The sequence below is a fragment of the Lepisosteus oculatus genome, chromosome 4 (genome assembly GCF_040954835.1).
Source record: "Lepisosteus oculatus isolate fLepOcu1 chromosome 4, fLepOcu1.hap2, whole genome shotgun sequence".
Taxonomy (NCBI): Eukaryota; Metazoa; Chordata; class Actinopteri; order Semionotiformes; family Lepisosteidae; genus Lepisosteus; species Lepisosteus oculatus.
In genome coordinates, this window is record NC_090699.1 from 27,328,463 (window position 1) to 27,350,511 (window position 22,049).

General features: G+C 37.7%; 1 protein-coding gene across 1 annotated transcript in view; it reads left to right on the forward strand.

The window, feature by feature from the left end:
- Positions 1-11,585: 11,585 nt before the first annotated feature.
- Positions 11,586-22,049, forward strand: part of cpxm2 (carboxypeptidase X (M14 family), member 2) — a 62,968-nt gene continuing 52,504 nt past the window's right edge. Inside the window, exons 1-2 of the mRNA XM_006630416.3 lie at positions 11,586-12,301; positions 15,539-15,628. Coding sequence (XP_006630479.2) covers positions 11,986-12,301; positions 15,539-15,628 — 406 coding nt within the window. The 5' untranslated portion in view covers positions 11,586-11,985. The remainder of the gene's footprint in view (positions 12,302-15,538; positions 15,629-22,049) is intronic.

A 22,049-nucleotide genomic window follows, 5' to 3' on the forward strand; every position in this document is an offset into this window, starting at 1 on the left:
AAAACATAGTAATTGCTTTTAGTCTGGATTTATTTTTTAAAGCTAATCTGCTCCTTCTGAGATGGAACTTTTTTACTAACACCGCTTATACAAGCCATAGTAGTTTAAGTGAATCATTCCACCTATAAAAATTCCTGGCTGTAATACGCAACAGGACTGTATTGCATTGATGTTACAGATAGACAGGAGGCAATAGGTATGTCATGATTGCCATCTTGGCCAGTGAAAACAAATATCCCATTCCAGAACAATCTCTGTTTGTCTCAATAGGAAGGGGCACAACAGAAGACTTCCATTTACTGTGTTGTAGTAATACAGGGTGAAAAAGATCTATTGGATTACACAGAACAACCAAATATATTGCAGTAGAGGTAACACTAATTCTAAAAAGAAATGGATAATTTTACAAACAGATCCAAAAATAATAGACCTAATTTCTAAATATTAAGAAATGAATATACTGTATAGTACCAGAAAATAAGTGAAATGTGGTGATAAACAAGCACAAATTTGTGAAAACCTGGTGCAATGAACTGTAAAACTGTCTACTATTCTCAATTTACTGTAAGATATTTAGAAGAAATACCTTAAAATGTATTAAGGTCTGCTTTCTGGTCATTTAAATATCACATCCATTGCAAACATCTGTATTTTAAATATAAATATGGCAATGCTTTTGCACACACAAGAACTGTAATATACATGTAATACCACACATTCAATACAGAATAAAAAAAATCTTAATAACTAAATAACTTCTTCTAGTTTTGCCTTATTTTCTGCCATTTCTCACATTAGAGTTACACATTATACAGTATATCACACGAAGAAAACGTGTAATTACATGCACTTTTGTATTTATTAATATGGACTTTCTAATACCTAAGGGTATGCACTGACAGCTACAAACTGGTATGCTCAAAATGTGAAGGACAGGATTAAAAGGAGAGAAAAAAACTGAAGGATGCTTGTATTTTAATTAACTCCATAACTCTGGCAAATAAATACTTGTTCAGGCTCCTCTCATGCATCACATTAATATATATCATGTGTCTTTTTTCCTCTAAACTATGTCATAAAGATTACAGCCAACCACAATTATTTACAGAATGTGAACAGATTGAGAACACCAATATAGTATACCCTCAAACATTTAGGAATGGGTAGCCAGTACACACAGTAGAATTTTAGTTCAGGGACTGCAAATTCATTTACAGTGTATATACCCCTGATAACCCAATAATGCATGACGTGGATATTAAAACTGTATGAATAACTTGGTATTTTTACTGTATAAAATACAAATGTCCTCTTCATCTATTATGAATAGTACTTAATATCGGTACCTTTAAAAACAATTATAGCTATAAATTACTTGGTTAAGGGGCTACTTTTTAAAATTAATGAGGAAAGGGAAAATAATCTTCACCAGGCTCCAGATAAAATGATTGAATGCTGTATGCGTATAGTTCATATACAGTATATATAATAATATATATATATAATATATTATAGTACGGTGAATGGTTAATTTACTTCAGTTTCTTGTGCTTCAGTTTCGTGCAACAAATTGTACAACGGAAATCTCCACCTCTAGAAAAGCTCACTCAGCTATGTGATAAAGTAAATAAAGTGATAAAGTGATAAAGTGATAAAGTTGACTTACTGTAGGTTACTGGTTCCTTTTTCTTCTAATGCAACATTAGTGAAATGACTTTGGATTTTATTTCATTTCATTTAGCACTACATTAAAAAATGTACTGTATCACTCACATATCTTAGTTTAAAATATACCTCAAATACAGTAGCACTTGATAAGTTGATAAGGCCAAGTGATAACTCAGACATAAGATTGAAACTCAAAGGTTTTGGTATTATAGCAGGTAGTTATAGGAGGTAGCTCATTAGTAAAGTTATATGCATGTTCTGTTTAATTTGGTTACATTATTTTAATTTCACTTGCGTAGTACTGTATGTCCTTCTAGTGTTGAGTCTGTTTTGTGTAATTTCGTGCTCCAGTGAGATCTACCGGCCATGTTTGCTGCTGTGTCTCAGTTATATGAATTAATGACCCCGTCTCTGACAAACACCAGACGTAAAACCCCTGTAATCTTCAAGACACACCTGTAGTAACACATACTGTACAACAAACAGAGCTTCTAAGCAAGACACTTCATAAACCAGAACCAAGGTAGGCTATGAAATTCCTTGTAATTCCGATTGGCTTTGTTCTAAAGTGATATTACAAAATGGCAAGTTACAGGACATAACTACTGATGTACATGGGGGGTATAATCGGTATTTCTGCATTCTTTGTCATAATAAACAACTATATTATTTGTAAGTATACAACTTACAGTATATTAACAATCCTTTGATCGTCCGTATTGTACTGTCATTGTACAAAGTGTACAATGTACAGTGTACAAAGACTTGGGGATGTTTTCACCTGAGGTGTTTGCACAGACTATAGGAGGCAATACTTTGTCTTTTGTCGTGTTGGGGACATTAATCCTCCAGCAAAGTTTGTGACAAATCAGTGACAAAGAACTCTGACATTGATATTTTATCTGCAGGGTTGTCTTCAAGCTCTTCTTTATATATACAATTCTATCTCTATATACAGTATACCATATTTTTATAGTTACATGAGTGGGGTGTAGGTAATATGGATGTACAGGGTGGTTACTGTTTACCTCTTTTCTTGGACAGCATCTCTGGCTGCTGAGGTTAGAGTGTGTTTAACCAGTGAGGCATTTGACTAGATAAGAAGTCTAACTAGAAAATACTCCAACTGAATGGAAAGCAGATGACTCCACAACTTATGAAGCTATAATTTCCGTGGAAATTCCCCAGCCATCCCTTGAAACCAGTGCTCTTTAAAAAGATGTCAAGGAATGAGAGCATTGTAGCAGGAGAGCTAGACAAAGTCAAAGACAGGAGAGAATGAGTTACAGCCATACTGCTGATCTACAGTACATGTTGCAGTTCCTCCCTAATAATCGGGTATCGAGCACTGAAGGGAATTAATATAAATCTAGGGAAAGAAGTCTTGATTTTACATATTTGTTTCATTTAAATTCCTCAGTCTAAGTTTGTCAGTCTGGGTAATGTGGATGTATTCTGTTTGTGGCCAAACTAAAGATTGTCTCATATTTAACATCAGTTTAAAGGTCAGATTCAGCTGTGGAGGGTTTTGTCCCTGGAAGATTTGGTCTAACCACCATTTCTTTAAAAAATATATTTTAAAATACAATTCTGAGTATACTAGGGTGGACAATATTAGGAATCTGGTGGGAAATACTGGTAATGTGTTTGGCTCTAGAACTCCCTCCATTTTTAATAATAATTCTTTAAACTTACACAACACTCCACTCAAAGTGCTTTACAGATAAAAGGGACTCACCTACCCAACCAATGTGTAGCCTCAACTGGATAACGCAACAGCAGTCAGTGTGTGCCAGTACACTCACTACACACTCAGTGAAAGTAATGAAGCTAATTCATAAACAGGAATTATTAGGAGGCCATGATTGGTAAAGACCAGTGGGAAATTTGGCCAGGACACTGGGGTGACACCCCTATTCAAATTGTTTTGAAAGCTCCTCCATTGTTGAGTCTTTGCTTGAAATTCACTACCTGACTGAGGAACCTTACAGTGTCAGGTACTGTACATGAGTCCCAAGATCAAGTATTACACAGATAGAAGCTATTCCACTAATTGTGTGACTTTCTAAATGATTTTTGTGTGTCTGCGCTAATTTAAATTCCTCAAGCAAGAAGTGCTTGTACAGTCAAAATATTTTCGTTTTGGATTTCTCTTTGCAGTTTTTGCTGACATTTAACTTCACCCATAAGAATGTTTAGTTTAAACATTCATGTTCTGTTTAAAAATATTCACTTTGAAATAACAATTACTGTAAATTGTTTGTATTGCAACTCAAAGGACTGTGTATTTTAAAAATAATAAATGTAAAGTCTTCTTAAGCATTTTCCCTCTGAAAAGTCTTGTTTATTAGTTTCTTCAGAATTCTGTGATTGGAATAACACCTGTTGCAAAGTATTTCAGGCATACCATTTACTATACTGTTGGAATTTAATTTCAAAACCATTTTCCATTTTATATCATGATTGCCATGTAGTCAAACTTGTAACATCTGGAACTAATAAAATGTTTACCTAAAAAAAAGTACTGTGGCTTTGTACAGTACAGTAGATTTATAGTACTGAGACCTAATTGTTTATGTTTTTGTTTAATAATTCATTGACATGTATTTCAAGCAATTTATTAAAGCAGGGCTTATAAATGAGAATGTTAGCTCTCCAGGGCAGTCCAATGTACAAATGTCAATGACATCTACAGTACATTTTCATTTAGTTATGTAATAACAGCAACATATGAAATACACAAAGGCAGTGGCACAATGTTGTTAAAATTAGAAGTTTTGAAACAACTTCAACTTTAAAATTCATACATCTTTGAAACTACATACAAGTTCAAGTTTAAGTTCATGTTTGTTTATCATTCCAGCCGCATACAGTGGAATTAAATCTTGTCCACGGTGCAAATACAGGCAGGACATATATGACACTGACATAGACATTGTAGACAGGATACACACAGTGCAAAGTGAAGATAGGGCAAATTACAAGTAAATACATAATGCAATGTATTTGTATTATGTACCTGTGTTTGTATTTGTATTACACGGGCCAACCTGTCCCATTCCATCAGGGAGGCAAAGCACACCTATGCACACAAAATCCATGGCCACTTCCTGGACACCAGACATGCGGCGCATGTGGCAGGGCATCCAGACCATTACTGATTAGAGGACTACCCCATGTGTCAGTGACCATGATGCCTCCCTCCCAGATGTGCTGAACAACTTCTATGCACCATTTGAAGCTAAGAACATTGTGTAGAATTTAGTAACATTTTCTTTGGAATCTTATAGAAAGCCATGGTGATTTACTTTACATATGGGATATTATATTGCACAGTCCTAAAGAAATCAAGTATTATACTTAGTAAAGTAATGTCATGTTTTTTTGGCTTTTCTAAATTTTTTTTGTGTTTTCTTATGGTACTCAAGTTGTTTAAAGGAAAGTTGGGCACTTAAAATGTATCAGCAATAGAAATTTACAGAATCGTGATACTTTCATTTTAAATTATTTGACTACAATATTCAATATTCCAGAATGTAAAGTACTCAGTATGTATGGTGATGTACTAGAATGCACAGTACAACTTTAAAAAAATGTATGTTTAATGGTCTGGAATAAATTGAATTATTTCTTCACCTGTTGGATAATCTGGTTTAGGATCCCAGTATGTTCCAAGCATCCTTAATAGCTTGGGATCCCCTCTTTCTTTATAGATGTGTCAACATATTTGTTCTCTGTAATGTATATTATCAACCTTGTGGCCAACACAGAGAAGAAAATCTTCCCCTCCACAAATAGAAGTGAGATCACTCTGAACTGGCCAATAGCAGAAGAGTTCTCCTTGAGAGCAAAGTAGCTCTCCGCCCTCTTTCATCTTAATGGGATGGACCCCTTCTTCCATATTACCTGGAATAATTTCCACAACCTTTCTAAGCCGCTTTGGGCAGCACCTTAAAGGGGATTCAACGGGCCTGGAGCTGACCCTGATCTTGCCTTCTTAACACTTTGTCATCTCTTGGACTTCTTTCCAGGTTGGTTCAGTGATGTTAAGCTACTTTGTTGGTGTTTTTACTGTGCTGCTTCTTGGGTTCTTGTCTAAAACATCATGTCTTTGGATATCCCTGTATGTCTGTAAAAAGGTTTTAGCAAACCTGAATGGATCCTTTATGAAATGCACTCTCTCCCTCTCCCTTTTTTGCTATGCCTTTCTTGTATTCTTAGCCCGTCTCATTCTGGAGACCTGTTGTCTCAGGCTCGTGATCAATGGTCCTATTTCCTTCTGTTCCTCTGCCTTGATTTTGAGTGGCATATCTCTCTTTCTCTTCTGTTCATTCAAATTCCATCCCCAAAGTTACCATTTTTTACTTCTGTTCCAAAATGTTACTTTATCAAGTTATAGAGTATGTTAGTGTAAGAATAATTATAATAATTGCTTACACTTATATAGCGCTTTTCTGGACACTCCACTCAAAGCACTTCACAGGTAATGGGGACTCCCCTCCACCACCACCAATGTGCAGCTTTCACCTGGATGATGCAACGGCAGAATCATGCGCCAAAACGCTCACCACACACCAGCTATCAGTGGGGAGGAGAGCAGAGTAAAGCAGCCAATTCAGAGATAGGGATTATTAGGAGGCCATGATTGGTAAGGGCCAATGGGAAATTTGGCCAGGACGGTGGGGTTACACCCCTACTCTTTTCGAGGAACGCCCTGGGATTTTTAATTACCACAGAGAGTCAGGACCTCAGTTTTACGTCTCATCCAAAGGACAGCGCTTGTTTACAGTATAGTGTCCCCGTCACTATACTGGGGCATGAGGACCCACACAGACCACAGGGTGAGTGCCCCCTGCTGGTCCCACTAACACCTCTTCCAGCAGCAACCTTAGTTTTTCCCAGGAGGTCTCCCACCCAGGTACTGACCAGGCTCACACCTGCTTAGCTTCAGTGGGTTGCCAGTTGTGAGTTGCAAGGTGATATGGCTGCTGGTGTAGTAAGTGTATTAACCTTCCATTGTACTGTGAGAGAAGACATAACAACCTCATTGAGGATTTAAAAATAAAGTGGCATTCAGTTAGGGAGAGAAGCTGACTATGTCAACTAATACCAAAGGATTCTTTCCTGCATACAACTCCACTTTGGTGGACCATGGAGGAAGGCTGCAGTTTTCTAAAGTTGTTTAAATATCCCTAAGGCCAGATGTGGTGATGTGGTGCCCAGAAGCGAGAAAAACTGTCATCATTGAGCTAACAGAGACATGGAAGGAAGGATGCAAGGAGGCCTTTGAGTGGAAAAGTGCCAAATATGAAGACATGGTGCAAGCTTTTAAAGGAAAAGGGTGGGTATCTAAATTGTTCCCAGTGGTGGTTGGTTGCAGGGTCTCTTCGTACAGCCAGTGTGGAAAATGCTGACATCTCTGGGGCAGACTGAGAGGGACGGAAAGACAGCAGAACAAAGGCTGGGAGAGACAGTGGAGAGAGCCTTATGTTGGCTCTGGAACAGGAGGGAGGAGTTAAGCTGGAGGCCTGGAGCAGACGAGCTGTTACTGGCCATCACTGCTAACCTGCCAGCTGGAGGGTGGATAAGGGTCAAAATGCCTGATGAACCACATACATTTCTGGCCAACAGCAATAGCCAACGTACCTAAGGTGAGGATCAGCAGATGTATATAAAGAGGTTGAGAGGACATCTTTTTCAAAAGTGATCAGTTACAGGTATAGTGTTCTGAATAAGGTGCAAAGTTAAAGGAATACATTACTTCTTAAAAGTAATGTGTAACTGTCTAATTAAGTTTAAGAAGTAATTACACAAGTAACTTGTAACTTCAAAGGATTACTTTTTAAAAACATCTCTCCCCATTTATCCATTTTCTTGGAAAAGTCATGTATACAATTCAGTTTTCTTTTCTTGGAAGGCTTGCAAACTTACATGGAAAAAAATGAACACATGAGCTCTGTAACATTTTAAATCACAGTACTAATGTAATGAATCCCTGGGCTTTCACGGCTTGTGGCATTGCTCCAGTGAGCAGCAGCTGTCCTCCTACCTAGAACAGTCCTCCCACACCGGCCACCGAGTCCAATGCTGCTTACTGTATTTCAAATGCTACTATCTTCAGATGACACCTCAGAGTGTGTGGGTGTAAGACCAATTTATAACTGACATTTATATAAAGTGTATATCCATAAATCATATACAGTATACTGTATATATATATATGACTAGATGTAAGACTCTACAAAGAGTGCACTAAAGCAATAATATAAATCATATTTCAAAACCTGCTCTGCAGTTTTTGAATCTGTGGGCGACCACCATATACTGTAGCTGTTAGTAAGTTTTACCCATGAGTCTTCTTTTCTTATTATACTGTATGCTGGTTGAATTTCAGAAGCTCTTGCTATTCATGCATGGCTATGTAGTGGATTCTTTCCTCGCCCCTGATGAATCCTTGGCTGTCCCAGCCTTTACCTCAGAATAAGAGTTCCAGAACTCTTTGTGGGGAGGAAATTCTGGAATGTTCCTTTGAATTTGCCAAGGGATACAATAATCATTTACTATTTTAACGGCACACTAACATAATGTAGATGCTTGAGCTATAGGAAAATAGAAATGGGTAATTTTGTGTCTTTGAAATAAAAGACTTGAATATTTTCCCCTTAGATTATAAAGAAGAATTCAGAAGAGAAAACTATATGATTTTGTTTCAAACTAGTATTTGTAGTCATGCCTAAAATGTGTGTAATTCACACATAATGGCACATTCATTTAGTGAGAACCTACAGTAATATTAGTTTGCAGTTAACATTTAGTTATGTTCCCTTAATTACAATGCACCTGCACACTGGAGTGCTTTTAGAAGTAAGGTTTAATACATGGTTTCAAATCACAAAAGGGAAAGATAGCAAAGGACGAAGTGAAATGATAGCAATGGGGAAAGTTGAAAAGTTGAAAGTTAAAGAAGCACTTAGCATAAACAAGCATCTAGTGCCTAAAGTATTTCTACCTACTGTACTAAAGCAAAGGAGCAGCGGCCATTTATACAACTCTTTCAACAGTCGCTAAAGACACATTCACTGGAAAATTACTGAAATACATTTAATAATTTAATAAAAATGGGTGATACAATTTAACTGTGTAATTATAAACAAATGTCTTGTTTCTCTTACATACTGTATAAGGTTATGGAACTGGACTGTATTGAGAGGACTATACTATCTGGAAAGTAATTGAATTCTTAGGGTTAGTCAACATGGATTGTTACAAAAATTACAGTAGAAAAGAGAGGTCTTTTGCTTAAATAGCTTGTTTGAGTTCATTGAACGATGAACAGCAGTAATGAATATAAACATATGCATGTAAGCATAGGATATACTTAGATTTTTAAGAACTTAAAATATTTGTGTAAAGTCTCTCTTAAAGATTGATTCTTAAATTGAATTAATGCTTCCAATGTAATGTATGTATGGTATTTAGATAGAGAACTGGCTAATGGATAGAAGACAGAGGGCAGATAGAGGGCAAATGTTCAAATTGTAGTGCTGTGATTGGTTGAGTAACAGAAGGTACTCACATTGGCCACTGAATTCGGTGCTACACACTGTAGGGTCTCAATTAGGACCACTCTTCTCCCCCTGAATTATATAAATGATTTGATTGTGGCACAGTAAGTCTACTAGTCTATTTCCATACAAAAACGAAGTTTAGCAAACATTATTGAAGCAGCAAACAAAATAAAAACACAAAATTCAACATGGGTATGCGATAGAAAAACATAATGTTAAGATTATAGTTAAAAGCGCAGAATTTAAGTTAAAGGGTTTTAAAGTTGTACAGTGCGCAGGTGAATTTTGGCATCATGATACAATAAAAGATACATCACTGCTCTTGGATCTGTTAAGAGAAGAGCTTTCCCTGGCTTAAAGGAATGTACTGCACAGAAAAACAGAACTGAATCTTTTACTCATGAACCCAGAAACATCCAATGGGATCTGGTTTAAGACAAAATCCTCAAAGGCAGTAACAAAGTCAACCCAATTTTCACGATCTCCCGTAATTCAACAACGGCCCCTTTAAGAAGGCGTTCTTCCCGGCTTATCACCTAACCACTCATCGTCCCTGTTCTCCACCACACCTCCAGTCTTGGAATACTTAAGTGCGCGGAGCACTTATATCACTGGGTAGTATTTGGGTTTTGAGGTCAACTTCTTGTTTGAGTTTGTATTTTTCCTGATTCGTGTACTTGTTGGCTTTTCGTCTTCTGCATCTATACCCGGAAATATCTACTTGGGCTTTGAATACGTTCTCTCTAAACTCTGCATAGGGATCTGTTTCGTGATTCCACCGACTCGTAACGCCAATGGTGTTCTTCAGATTCACGGGCAAATCACAAACAAGAGGTCACAGGGAATTTAAAAACGAGTTACTGTACCTTAGTGGGTTGGACTACGTAGAGCACTGTACCATAAATACTGTACTTTGTCATGAATCCACAAGACTGCAACATGGCTACCATTGCTTTCAAGTTGGCTTTGGTTTGTCTAAGCAATGAGTGCTTAAAGTTGAGGGAGTTTATTCGTCAATAATTCCCTGTGTTGCTGTATCAGGGTATCAACTTTGTGTGTGATGCCACTGTACGTTGTTGGCTGAACTGAGTGTGTTCAGAGTGTTACATTTGGGAGATGGTAGATCTCACAGGCTTATAATCCAGACCTGGCTCCCAGTGAGTTCCACCTCCCCTGCCTCTTATGTATTGTATTGTATCTGTATTATTTTCAGATGATAGGTGACATGTAATTAGGCCTTGAATTAAGGAGTGGATAGAACAAATTTCTATTATGCTATGATTCAATGCATATGGTGTTGTGGTGGAAGTTGTTTGTGAAATATATAAAAAAGCAGACTTTACAGAAAGGTAATGTATGTACCATGGCCTTTTTATTGGTTATGACACCTGAAGCTTTGCCCAAAGACAAATTACAATGGAAGTTCATCTAACCATATTTATTGAAAGACCCCCATAATAATTTAAAATTCAGAACAGAATAGATAAAATAAGAAAAAAAAGAATCAAGGGTTAAGCAAAGATGCCAGTTTTCTCTTTGAAATCTCTGATGTCATCTCTGGTGAAATCATCGGTTGCCCATGCTGTGCGTTGTGCGCTGTTGGCAGAGGCTGTTTCGTTGCTGGGAGCAGCAGTCCCATGTGATTGTGATGGGTCCTGACAGAGTGCAGCAGGGGCAGCCCTCATCCTCTCTGTTCAAACATGTCTGATTCCTCCAAGCTGCCTGGATGCCACAAAGGAAAGTTTCGCACAACTGCAGCAGCTTGCTAATGAAGAAACTTACCGTTGCTGCTCAAGACAGTGCTTTGGAATGTTCTAGCAAGCAAATGCCATGTCAGGAAGATTAAAACAGATTTTCTAAGTAGCTTTTACAAAGTATGTACTGTATGTAGTAGCAAACAATTTATCCTTGCTTTGTTGAGTATTTTGCTGGGTAGCAGTAGCTTTTCAGAATCATAGGCTTTGTCGCCCATGTCAGTATGAAGTTAATAAAGCTTTTTTTATATTAATATTATTATGGTACTGTAGGTCAGCTTTATGACCAACTGCTATCACAAAACCAGTCTTTTAACTAAGTAAAAAAACTTCAACAAGATACTGGAATGAACAACAGGTGAATCTAAATTAAATTAAAAAAAAACTACAGTAAAACTTTGAATGGTTTATAAGTTTGAAATATTTCCCCTGCAATAAAATAAGACTTTTCCTCTTATTTCAACTGTTATGGACCTGAGGCTTGGAGCAGGGGGGTGTAGTTGGAAGCCTTTCTTGCCAAACTGTCCCTTCTTTTTCTTAAAACAAAGTAGCAGTGTATGTGCTGTGAGATGTGGTTTTGATTACCTTATGTTTATAGCAATTGTGTCCAGCCTCTGGTTCTTGCCAAATAAAAAAAAAAAATCCCTGTAAACCTCTTTGAGAGACCTTTAGTGCCTGAACCACCTGCCAACATCGAAATCAGAAAATCCCTCTCCCCCCTCCCCAACCATGTCTGTCTCTCTCTTGTGCTCTGTTTTTTCTTTTTTTTTTCACTCGGCAAGAATTCACATGGACCCCCTGGCTCTAGAGCATTCATCACTTGCTTGGAGCTTTCAGGAAAGTTTGTAAACTGCAGTCCTGGAGTACAACTGAAGCAGTACAGGAGCTGATGGGACAGACAGTGACCCAGGAGGGACCTATCAAGCCCAGCTGACTGTGCTGCTTGACTTTAGCCAGCCTGTAACAGCCTCTGGAGTAACAGGATCCTAGTGATTATGTTCTCTTTGCTGAAAAGAGGAGATTGTTCTGCATTCCTCACTCTCTCCCTGTTTGGGCTGCTGGGGCTGCTCCTGGATGTTACCCATGGGATACCGGCGGAAGACGAGGATTACTACCTGCAGGAAATTCTCAACAGGGAGCACTTTTACTCTGACCCGGGTCCCGATGATTCTGTGCCCTACACTGAAACGCCCGTGGAGGCTGAGCCAGGAGGGGAGAACCGCCGCACTTCCAAAATCAGCAAGAAGGAACAGAACGGGAAAAAAGAGAAAGAGAAGCAAACAGATAAAGCCGCTGCTGAGACCAGATCAGGTACCTTTCCTTTACGTTAGTTTAATTTTTACTTTCATTTTGGATTGATTTTATGTCTATACGTATTGAAATGTTTCAATATATGAATACAGTATATACAATAATGCATATGGATTTTTATCTCCTGTATTATTATAATAGGTTTGTTTGTCTATTCTGAATACACAAAGTATAAAATCTATTTTAAAAAGTTAAGATCCATTTTATTAATAGCAATGCATGCTTTATGCATGTATGTGTAGCTATGTAATTTGTTATCCTAACTTTATAGGGTTTGCTTTTGTGTAGCTTGAATTTGGATTTATATCTGGCCAAGACCATTTTAAAGACAGTCTTTTCTTCTTGTTATGTTTTCAGTTAATTAATTAGCTACAGTGCTTTGAGCACTGAGTGGAAATCAAGCACTAGGGGGCAGCACCAGAGTCTTTTCTTTTCAGTAGGGGATCAGTGCCTTTATATCCAGGTCATAATTATTTGCAATATTCTGGTAGCTGAATGATATTATATTTACAATACCTGCTGTAAAAATGCCATAGATAGGTTTTAACATTTTAAATACAATAGTTTAATCATCCAAAATAGGATGGTTTTATAAACATATTCAACAATGTATAGATCAATGTGCAACTACTACAAGAAAGATTAATTTAACTTAATTACTGTACCTGTGTTATGATATGATATTGTTGTTAAGAATTAAAGGATGATTAAAAAACTCTTTCAAAGACCCCAGCAATTAGGCATGCTTCTTATTTGAATGTACATTATAGTGCATTTTCTTACATTTTGAAATGGAATTTGTGTTTTAAATGTGTTTTTTCCATTGTTCAATAAAGCAAACAACCACATAAAAATTAAATAAAGCAATAATCTTGTCAACATTATCTCTTCACAGTTATTTACTATGTCAGGAATAAAATTTTGATCTGCATAAAGATTATGTAATTAGAAGAGTAATCTGAAACACATGCTTAAAAAGAGAGACGTCTGCAGTTGATCACATTTGGCTGCAGTTGTGGAAACTAGACCTTCTAGGAGGGACAGGGGTCAATTCAGAGGACAGCTTCCTGTGTTGGTGGTATTTTTACAAGGGCATGCTCCCATTATAGATTACAAACTGGAGGATGATGTTTAAATGCTGTCAGAAACCAGGTGGTCTTTATAAGAGAAGCAGCATTTACAACCTACATTGCATGGGTCAGGAACAAACTGAAATGTTTACAAAACATACTGTATATGAGGTACAGTATATTACTTTTCAAAAAGGAAACATTAACCTTCAAGTCTAAAAGATGCTAGTGCTCATACTCATACTCATACCTGATATTCATGTTTTGAAGGAACATGTCTGAGACTCAGAACGTATGACTGGAGCACAATAATATCAAACATGTCAGAGGGGAAATATCCCTGGAATGCAAATTGTAACAGTGAGATTATTTATGCATCTGCGATTATGTGCCACACTAAGAAGTCCCTATAGGAGACAGGTGGAACATTTTGAAGTGCTAAATCTCCAGTACCCTGTACTAAATACTTAATATTGCTTTGCCTTGACATTTCCTTTGAATCACTTTGGTGATTGACCCCCATAATGATCTACAAAGGCAAGACACTCACTTTACCGGCACAAAATGCATCTGTGATCTCAGCTGTACCCAAGAAAATGAAAACAGGACTAAAAGTAAGCTCCAGATGTCAAGTATTGTAGGCAGTAGGCAGTAAGCATTTGAGGTAATTAATCTATTTGAATTAAGGACTGATAAAAGGGTAGGAAACATAGTACATTAGTGAGTATCACAATGATCTGTATCAGGGGTGCTGCCGTTCCTTAATATGTGATCTTGAGTCTGGTATAGTTAAAAAACTACTCAGGTTTACAGATAAAACTCCTGGTAGAGGTGCAGAGAAAGAAGGAAAAACATAAAGAGATATACACTGATCTCGAAGAAGCTATCAATGAAAACGTTTTAAGTTGACACGTCATAATACTCTTCTACACGATGTGGATAAGGAATAAAAAGGCACATAAACATGTTGTTGAAGTGATATCCTGGCTTCCTTCAATAAATGGCTGTATGAAACTATCAGATCAACTAACTTCAAGCAACCACTTAAGCTGGTTGGGTTTAATATGATCTTTTATGGGAAATACGCAACTTAAACTGCAATAACCAATAGAGAACTTTAGAAAAAGAATAATACCAAGAGCAAGATAATAAATCAATGTGAAATATGCAAACTGAATTGCTAAGACTGTTTCACATTAAAATCAGAATTCAGAATCTACTCACTGCAAATCACGGGGAAGATGTTTACATTTTTACAAATAGAAAGTCCCATCTTTGGCCAAGGATATTTCTAGTGTTGTGAAAGCTATTGCACAGCACTTATGCTGTATTTCTTTACATCTGGGGTTTGACAAAAAAGAAGAACTGTAATGCTGATGCCTGGTAAAAGTTAAAAAAGCCTTATTTCTGGACACATAGATTTTCTCTAAAGTGGGCAAGAGGGATGAATTCCCATTCTTCTGACCTTTCTTTAGTCCTCTATGGATGTTTTTCTCATGATGATGGAGAGTAGACACTCTTCCTTTACATGAATCCACCAGTAAAATCAGAAGAAAAAGAGTTCATAGGGTGCTCTATTTTTAGTTCACTGAACACAGTCCCCCAAATTCATAGTTTTCCTGAGGATGAGTTTGGCACAAAGAGCTTAAGCAAGTGATTTTCCTCACACTGTAATTGCCTTGCTCTGTCTTGAAAAGAGAAAGCATGATGAAGTGCACTAAAATGTAAAAAGGAGTTTAAAGTGGCTCCTAATATCGCAGAACACTTTTGAGCAGCAGGACAAATTGTAAACCATTACAAAATAATGATAGGCACTGTCAAGAATGTACTTTTCTTTTCCAGTGTAATAATCTCTACTAAAAGTTTTAGCACAGCTTTGTTCTTTATTGATGTTGTTCAGCTTAGACAACTGACTGACTGCACTAGTCAGTAGTTTCTTGCTACTTTGTCAAAACCTGGATAACACACTACCTGAAAGACTCCACTTCACTGGACAGCGAATCAAGAAGCTCTCTGCAGAATACACAGCAAATACTATCATCTTCTTGCAAAAGCTATCCAAGTAGTAAAGGATAGCTTTTTGCATACTTATCATTATAAAATAATATCAATATACAGTATGTGAAATGCCCTTTTAACATTATTATTGTTTTCAATATTTTTCCAGCAAAAAAGGTTGAGAAGAACAAAAAAGGAAGCTGGAAAACTCCAAATGGCAGCAATGAAGGAGAAGGGAACTATGAGTCTGTCAGAGAGCGTAAGTAAAGGGGAGACTTCTGTAACTCTGTGGAGGAACATGGGATGTGTCATTTAACGTGGGTCCCCCAAGTACTTTTTCTCATGTTTCATTTTAGCATGCTTCTGTGTCCTTGACTTAAAATTGAAAATGCTGGTAAACAAAAAGAAATATGTTTGACCGTGTTTTCAAAATGTAAGCAATTTGTAACTTACAGTAACTGTTAAAGAGATCCAGTCTGTTGAAATTTGCAACTGTGTGTTTAGTTCCAGCTCTCCTCCAAATGTGGAATGTCTGTCCAAATGTGCCAGCACCTCTGCATGTACTGTATAGGCTTAGGGAACCAAGAAAACGTGTAAAGTTACATAAAGACAAATGTCTAACTTTCTGTAAAAAGAAAGAAGCAGCCCTTAAAATGGAAAAACAATCATTGCATAAGCATTGAAGTCTGTTCCAGGAACTAAGAAATGTCCAAATAGACACATTGCTTTCCTTTTGAAAGTACAGTTATAAGCTTTTTTCCTTATGGTCTACTGCTATCATTATTATTTTTAAAAATGATCTTCTACAGGTTCCCTTTTGAAAAATACCTAGTAGACTGGTATTCTATCCTAAAAAAAAGCAAGAGTATATCCCGACAAGCTGGACAACTGGACAATAGCATTGCAACAGCTGAAAAGAATAACAGGCAGTAATGTGGTGCCCTTTACTTTGGGATAAAGCAGGGTCTGCTGGCTGCTGCTGTTACCATGGGGATGATGATAAAGTTGAAATGCCAGCCTTAGGCCTACAGAATTTGTGATGCCCCCACACTGATGGGCACATTGGAAAATCCTTTTATATCTAAAGATGCATTGAAGCTGTTTGAAATGCAAGCAGTTTTGCGGGTGACAGATGATATATTGCCAGAGCAGGTTTCCATATTAATCCCACAATGAAAATCTTTCAGTAGGATGAAAGGACAAAACAGCATGTTGATTCTGTGGAATATCAGCTACCCAGCTACATTTATGGTTTATGATTTCCAGACTGGTTTCAGTGCCAGCCAATAGCAGGTATAAATTAGACACTCACGAGTTGAGCAAAGCTCAATTGCTGGGGCAAAAGGATTTTTTGAGAGTCACATCCTTATTCAAACGGAACACTGAATGAATAAGAATTCCTGATAGTCGTTAATTTGCAAAGTATTAATTTTCAAGACCAAAAGCATGTCAGGCCCTTTCCTTATTTTCACTGATGTTTAAACTATCTGCTCATATGTTTAGAGGTCTTGCAAGATGGAGCTGATCCCTCAAGCATGTGAAGCTTTATACAAGATCTATTATTTTTCTGTTTTGGAATATCACCATTTTGACATAAGTCAATGCTTAATATTATTTTTATCCACAGGCACAATACACCTACATCTTCCCAGAAAACCACAGTATCATTAGTCTTCAGAGTGCCCTTAGGTAAAAAAAACAATTTCAAGTAAATTTGTGATGCATGCCTGGGTAAAATAGAGTAATTAATTTCACAGGGTGAAGCATCTTTTGACCTTAACAGGCTCAATGTCAGTGACTTCATTTAACAATCCCAATCATCTTATATGTAGTGTTTCCTATGTTCCTGATATATGAAAAAAACAGATTGGTGAATAATAATAATATCAATGTCATCACTTTATTAACCCTTTACAATTTCTTACATTAGGAATTCTCTTTTTGCATACCCTAGCTTGCTCTCCCTGAGACACACAGACAGGGATCTGGGGTCAGAGCGCAGGGTCTGCCATTGTACAGTGCCCCTGGAGCACTGGAGCAGTTGGGGTTAAGGGCCTTGCTCAGGAGCCCAACGGAGTAGGATTCCTCTACCAGCTGCGGGATTTGAACCAGCAACCTTCTAGCCACAGGCACAGATCATTAGCCACAGAGCCACTGCTCCGCCATTCCCATCAACCCTACTAATGATTCCAATCTGACAGAAATTCCTCTCTCTGTCTCCATGTCTCTGCCTTCTCCCTTGATTTGTATTAATTGCATTGATGGGAAGATCCTCTTCTGTTAACAATGGGGCACAATAAAAAAACAAAACAAAACAAAAACAAAAACATCATCGTAAAGGCAAATGTACAAACCAAAGAAAAACATCAACAGTAAATGCACGGGGATGAGGTTTTTTTTTATCAATGCCTTGTCTTGAAATGATATTCTTTGGGCATTTTCAGGTTACATTTTTCCACTTTGATTGGGTTTCAAACCAGCATGAAGCAAATAATGCTTTTTCTGAAGAACTTCCCTATTGTCTCATTGTTCTACCTGTACTGTATGATGCCTGAGGTCAGTTTTAATTTACTGCCTATCTACAATGTACGTGAAGGCTACTGAATGATGAGTGAAATAATTGTGCAGCGTTGTCTAGATAGAAATATCCACTGCTATTATTTTTTGGTGGTTGTTGCTGGTGATGTCATGCACACAAATAAAAAATGACTTCCCCCAAATGATTGGTTATAGTTTTACAAGAACTGGAAGCTCTTCAAAAGCATATTTTAATAGCCAGGAACAACCGGCACACTATGCGGTTCAGCCCTGCCAGTTCCAAAGCACAGAACTGGGCAAGTGTGCATGCAGCATTCTGTTCCAATTCCCATGCAACCTGGAGTTGCATTCTTTGCCATCTCGACTTCTGTAATTTTCTAAATTTTCACTGCTTTAGCCTTACTTCTGTGCTTGAAAATAAAATAGGGAAGAATGTGCTGTGTGGCACAGATGATCTTGATTCAGGAAACAACTATAACTCACAAGCTAATTCTACCTGAACATCAAGCTCTCTTCTCAATGGTAAGTCAAGAATTACAGTTATTGCAAATTGCCTTTTGATCTTTACTGCTGAGTATACAGTTGTATATAAACCCTAATGTTTAAAACACTACTATGCATGCCAGATATGGAATTACTGTCTATGGTAATGTCTCAAAATTAAAAGGTATATTACCAAATGGTATTTGTTAATAACACCCCTCCTGTCCCAATAGGTGATTATATAAGTTTAAACTAATGCAATCAGTGTTCTGTACATATCCTTAACTCTTCCGGGCTCATCAAGGCTGTTTGGTTTTCATTGCTTCCTGTGAAGTTTTGAGGGTAACGTCTGACTATAAGGTCTGTTTTCATGAAAAAAGGTGTCTTGGAATAATTTTATTTTTTCTAAACTCCATGGCTCCTCTGTGCATGGGAGGGTAGCCTTGGCCATGTGACAGTGTTGTAATGGGAACCATGTGCAGCCCATTCTATATGCACAGAGACTGATGCTTGTACGGAAATACCTGCTTTGAAATCTCAAACTGAAATGTGAGCGCCAATAGCTGTGGTTTGAAAAAAAAACCTTTTGCAGATCCAATTGAAAAGCTGTTAGCCATCATCATTTTGAAAAGATTACATTGTTAAATCTTTAGTTTGGTCATTTAGCCACAGAAATGGTTGTTTCACAAGAAAGACAAAAAAATGCACAAAATGGTGCATTTCACAAGAAGGAGTAAATAAATATTTATGCTGTACATTCATACCTTTTAGTTTTAGATTGATTCTTTAGTAGTACAGTAGATGTACAGTAAGTTATTAGGTCATTTAGTATGTGGGACCAGGAAACATGAACCAACATCATCCTTACATGTGCATGGTATACAGTGCCTTGCGAAAGTATTCGGCCCCCTTGAACTTTTCAACCTTTTGCCACATTTCAGGCTTCAAACATAAAGATATAAATTTTTTATTTTATGTGAAGAATCACCAACAAGTGGGACACAATTGTGAAGTGGAACCAAATCTATTGGATTTTTGAAACTTTTTTAACTAATAAAAAAATGAAAAGTGGGGCGTGCAAAATTATTCGGCCCCTTTACTTTCAGTGCAGCAAACTCACTCCAGAAGTTCAGCGAGGATCTCTGAATGATCCAATGTTGTCCTAAATGACTGATGGTGATAAATAGAATCCACCTGTGTGTAATCAAGTCTCTGTATAAATGCACCTGCTCTGTGATAGTCTCAAGGTTCTGTTGAAAGCGCAGAGAGCATCATGAAGACCAAGGAACACACCAGGCAGGTCCGTAATACTGTTGTGGAGAAGTTTAAAGCCGGATTTGGATACAAAAAGATTTCCCAAGCTTCAAACATCCCAAGGAGCACTGTGCAAGCGATCATCTTGAAATGGAAGGAGTATCAGACCACTGCAAATCTACCAAGACCTGGCCGTCCCTCTAAACTTTCAGCTCAGACAAGGAGAAGACTGATCAGAGATGCAGCCAAGAGGCCCATGATCACTCTGGATGAACTGCAGAGAACTACAGCTGAGGTGGGAGAGTCTGTCCATAGGACAACAATCAGTCTTACACTGCACAAATCTGGCCTTTATGGAAGAGTGGCAAGAAGAAAGCCATTTCTCAAAGATATCCATAAAAAGTCTCGTCTAAAGTTTGCCACAAGCCACCTGGGAGACACCCCAAACATGTGGAAGAAGGTGCTCTGGTCAGATGAAACCAAAATCGAACTTTTTGGCCACAATGCAAAACGATATGTTTGGCGTAAAAGCAACACAGCTCATCACCCTCAACACACCATCCCCACTGTCAAACATGGTGGTGGCAGCATCATGGTTTGGGCCTGCTTTTCTTCAGCAGGGACAGGGAAGATGGTTAAAATTGAGGGGAAGATGGATGCAGCCAAATACAGGACCATTCCGGATGAAAACCTGTTGGAGTCTGCAAAAGACCTGAAACTGGGACGGAGATTTATCTTCCAACAAGACAATGATCCCAAACATACAGCAAAATCTACAAAGGAATGGTTCACAAATAAACGTATCCAGGTGTTTGAATGGCCAAGTCAAAGTCCAGACCTGAATCCAATCGAGAATCTGTGGAAAGAGCTGAAAACTGCTGTTCACAAACGCTCTCCATCCAACCTCACTGAGCTCGAGCTGTTTTGCAAGGAAGAATGGGCAAGAATTTCAGTCTCTCGATGTGCAAAACTGATAGAGACATACCCCAAGCGACTTGCAGCTGTAATCACAGCAAAAGGTGGCTCTACAAAGTATTAACGCAAGGGGGCCGAATAATTTTGCACGCCCCACTTTTCATTTTTTTATTAGTTAAAAAAGTTTCAAAAATCCAATAGATTTGGTTCCACTTCACAATTGTGTCCCACTTGTTGGTGATTCTTCACATAAAATAAAAAATTTATATCTTTATGTTTGAAGCCTGAAATGTGGCAAAAGGTTGAAAAGTTCAAGGGGGCCGAATACTTTCGCAAGGCACTGTATGTTCTGAGTTACAAGTGGTAAAGAACAATTACTTTATGTACCTAAAGTTCCACTTTCCAACTAGTGAAGCCTTGTGTCACTGCCACATTCAAAACTGCAAGTCATGGTATTTTGAAGCAGCAATCAACACTGGTCCCAGTGCTGGTTGCCAGCTGTAAGCAAGTATCAGCCAAATTGCCTGGAAGCACACACTGGCCCAGCCCCTGCTGTTTGCCTGAGAGAGGAAGTGAATGCAGCCTGGGAAAGAGAAGGACAGATTTGCCTGCCGGGAGTCTGATTAAACCGAGCAATAGAAACGAAGTTTGTTTGGTCTGGCAGAGTGAGTCAACAGGAGCTAGAGAGTCTTGAAGTCCCCTTCAGGCAGTGACCCTTCAAAAAGGCCTTAATCAAACCACTTGACCCATTCAAGTCAGTAAGTCTGTATTGCAGTGGTGTACTGCAGGGAACAAATGATTGTGAAAATATAGCAATGCCAAGGAGCCAAACTCTTCCTCACATGGAGGTCAGACAATATTTACTCTGTACTTAGCACGTCTCAGATAACATGGACACCGGGCCCCGTCTTAGCACACTACAGAGCAAAGCTAAGTGTATGATAATAGTTGGAATTAACAAATTGTGCTGTCCTCTTCAAATTGCCATCATGGAAATATTTACTATACCTGATTTTTTCTACAACTCCCAAATAGATTTTCAATACCATTGTTGCATATAGAAAAATAAAGAGTTCATTATTTTTAGCACTTATCATAGATGTGCCATTAATTATTCTTGGGCTGAATAAAGATAATGAATAGTTTATTAGCTGATATTTGACTATTTTGACAACAAAGGCACTTTGTTTTTTATTAGTTTGATTATTAAAGTCAGTTTGATTATTTTTTGAGGAAATACTTAAATCGTGTTCCAATCCAAAGATACAGTATTTCCCAGTTAAACTAAATGTTATCTTAATGCAGCACTGAATTTTCTAATCATAGTCTAATTGCACATACGTTGAAAATAGCAGACCATAAGTAATTACCATAGTAATAGCCTGTCATTTTCAGGCTTTGTGACACTGATTAAAGAGTGTGGAGGAGTAAAATAGAAGTGAGAACAGCATTTCTTGATCATGTTTTTTAATAATCCCCAGCCACTTTGG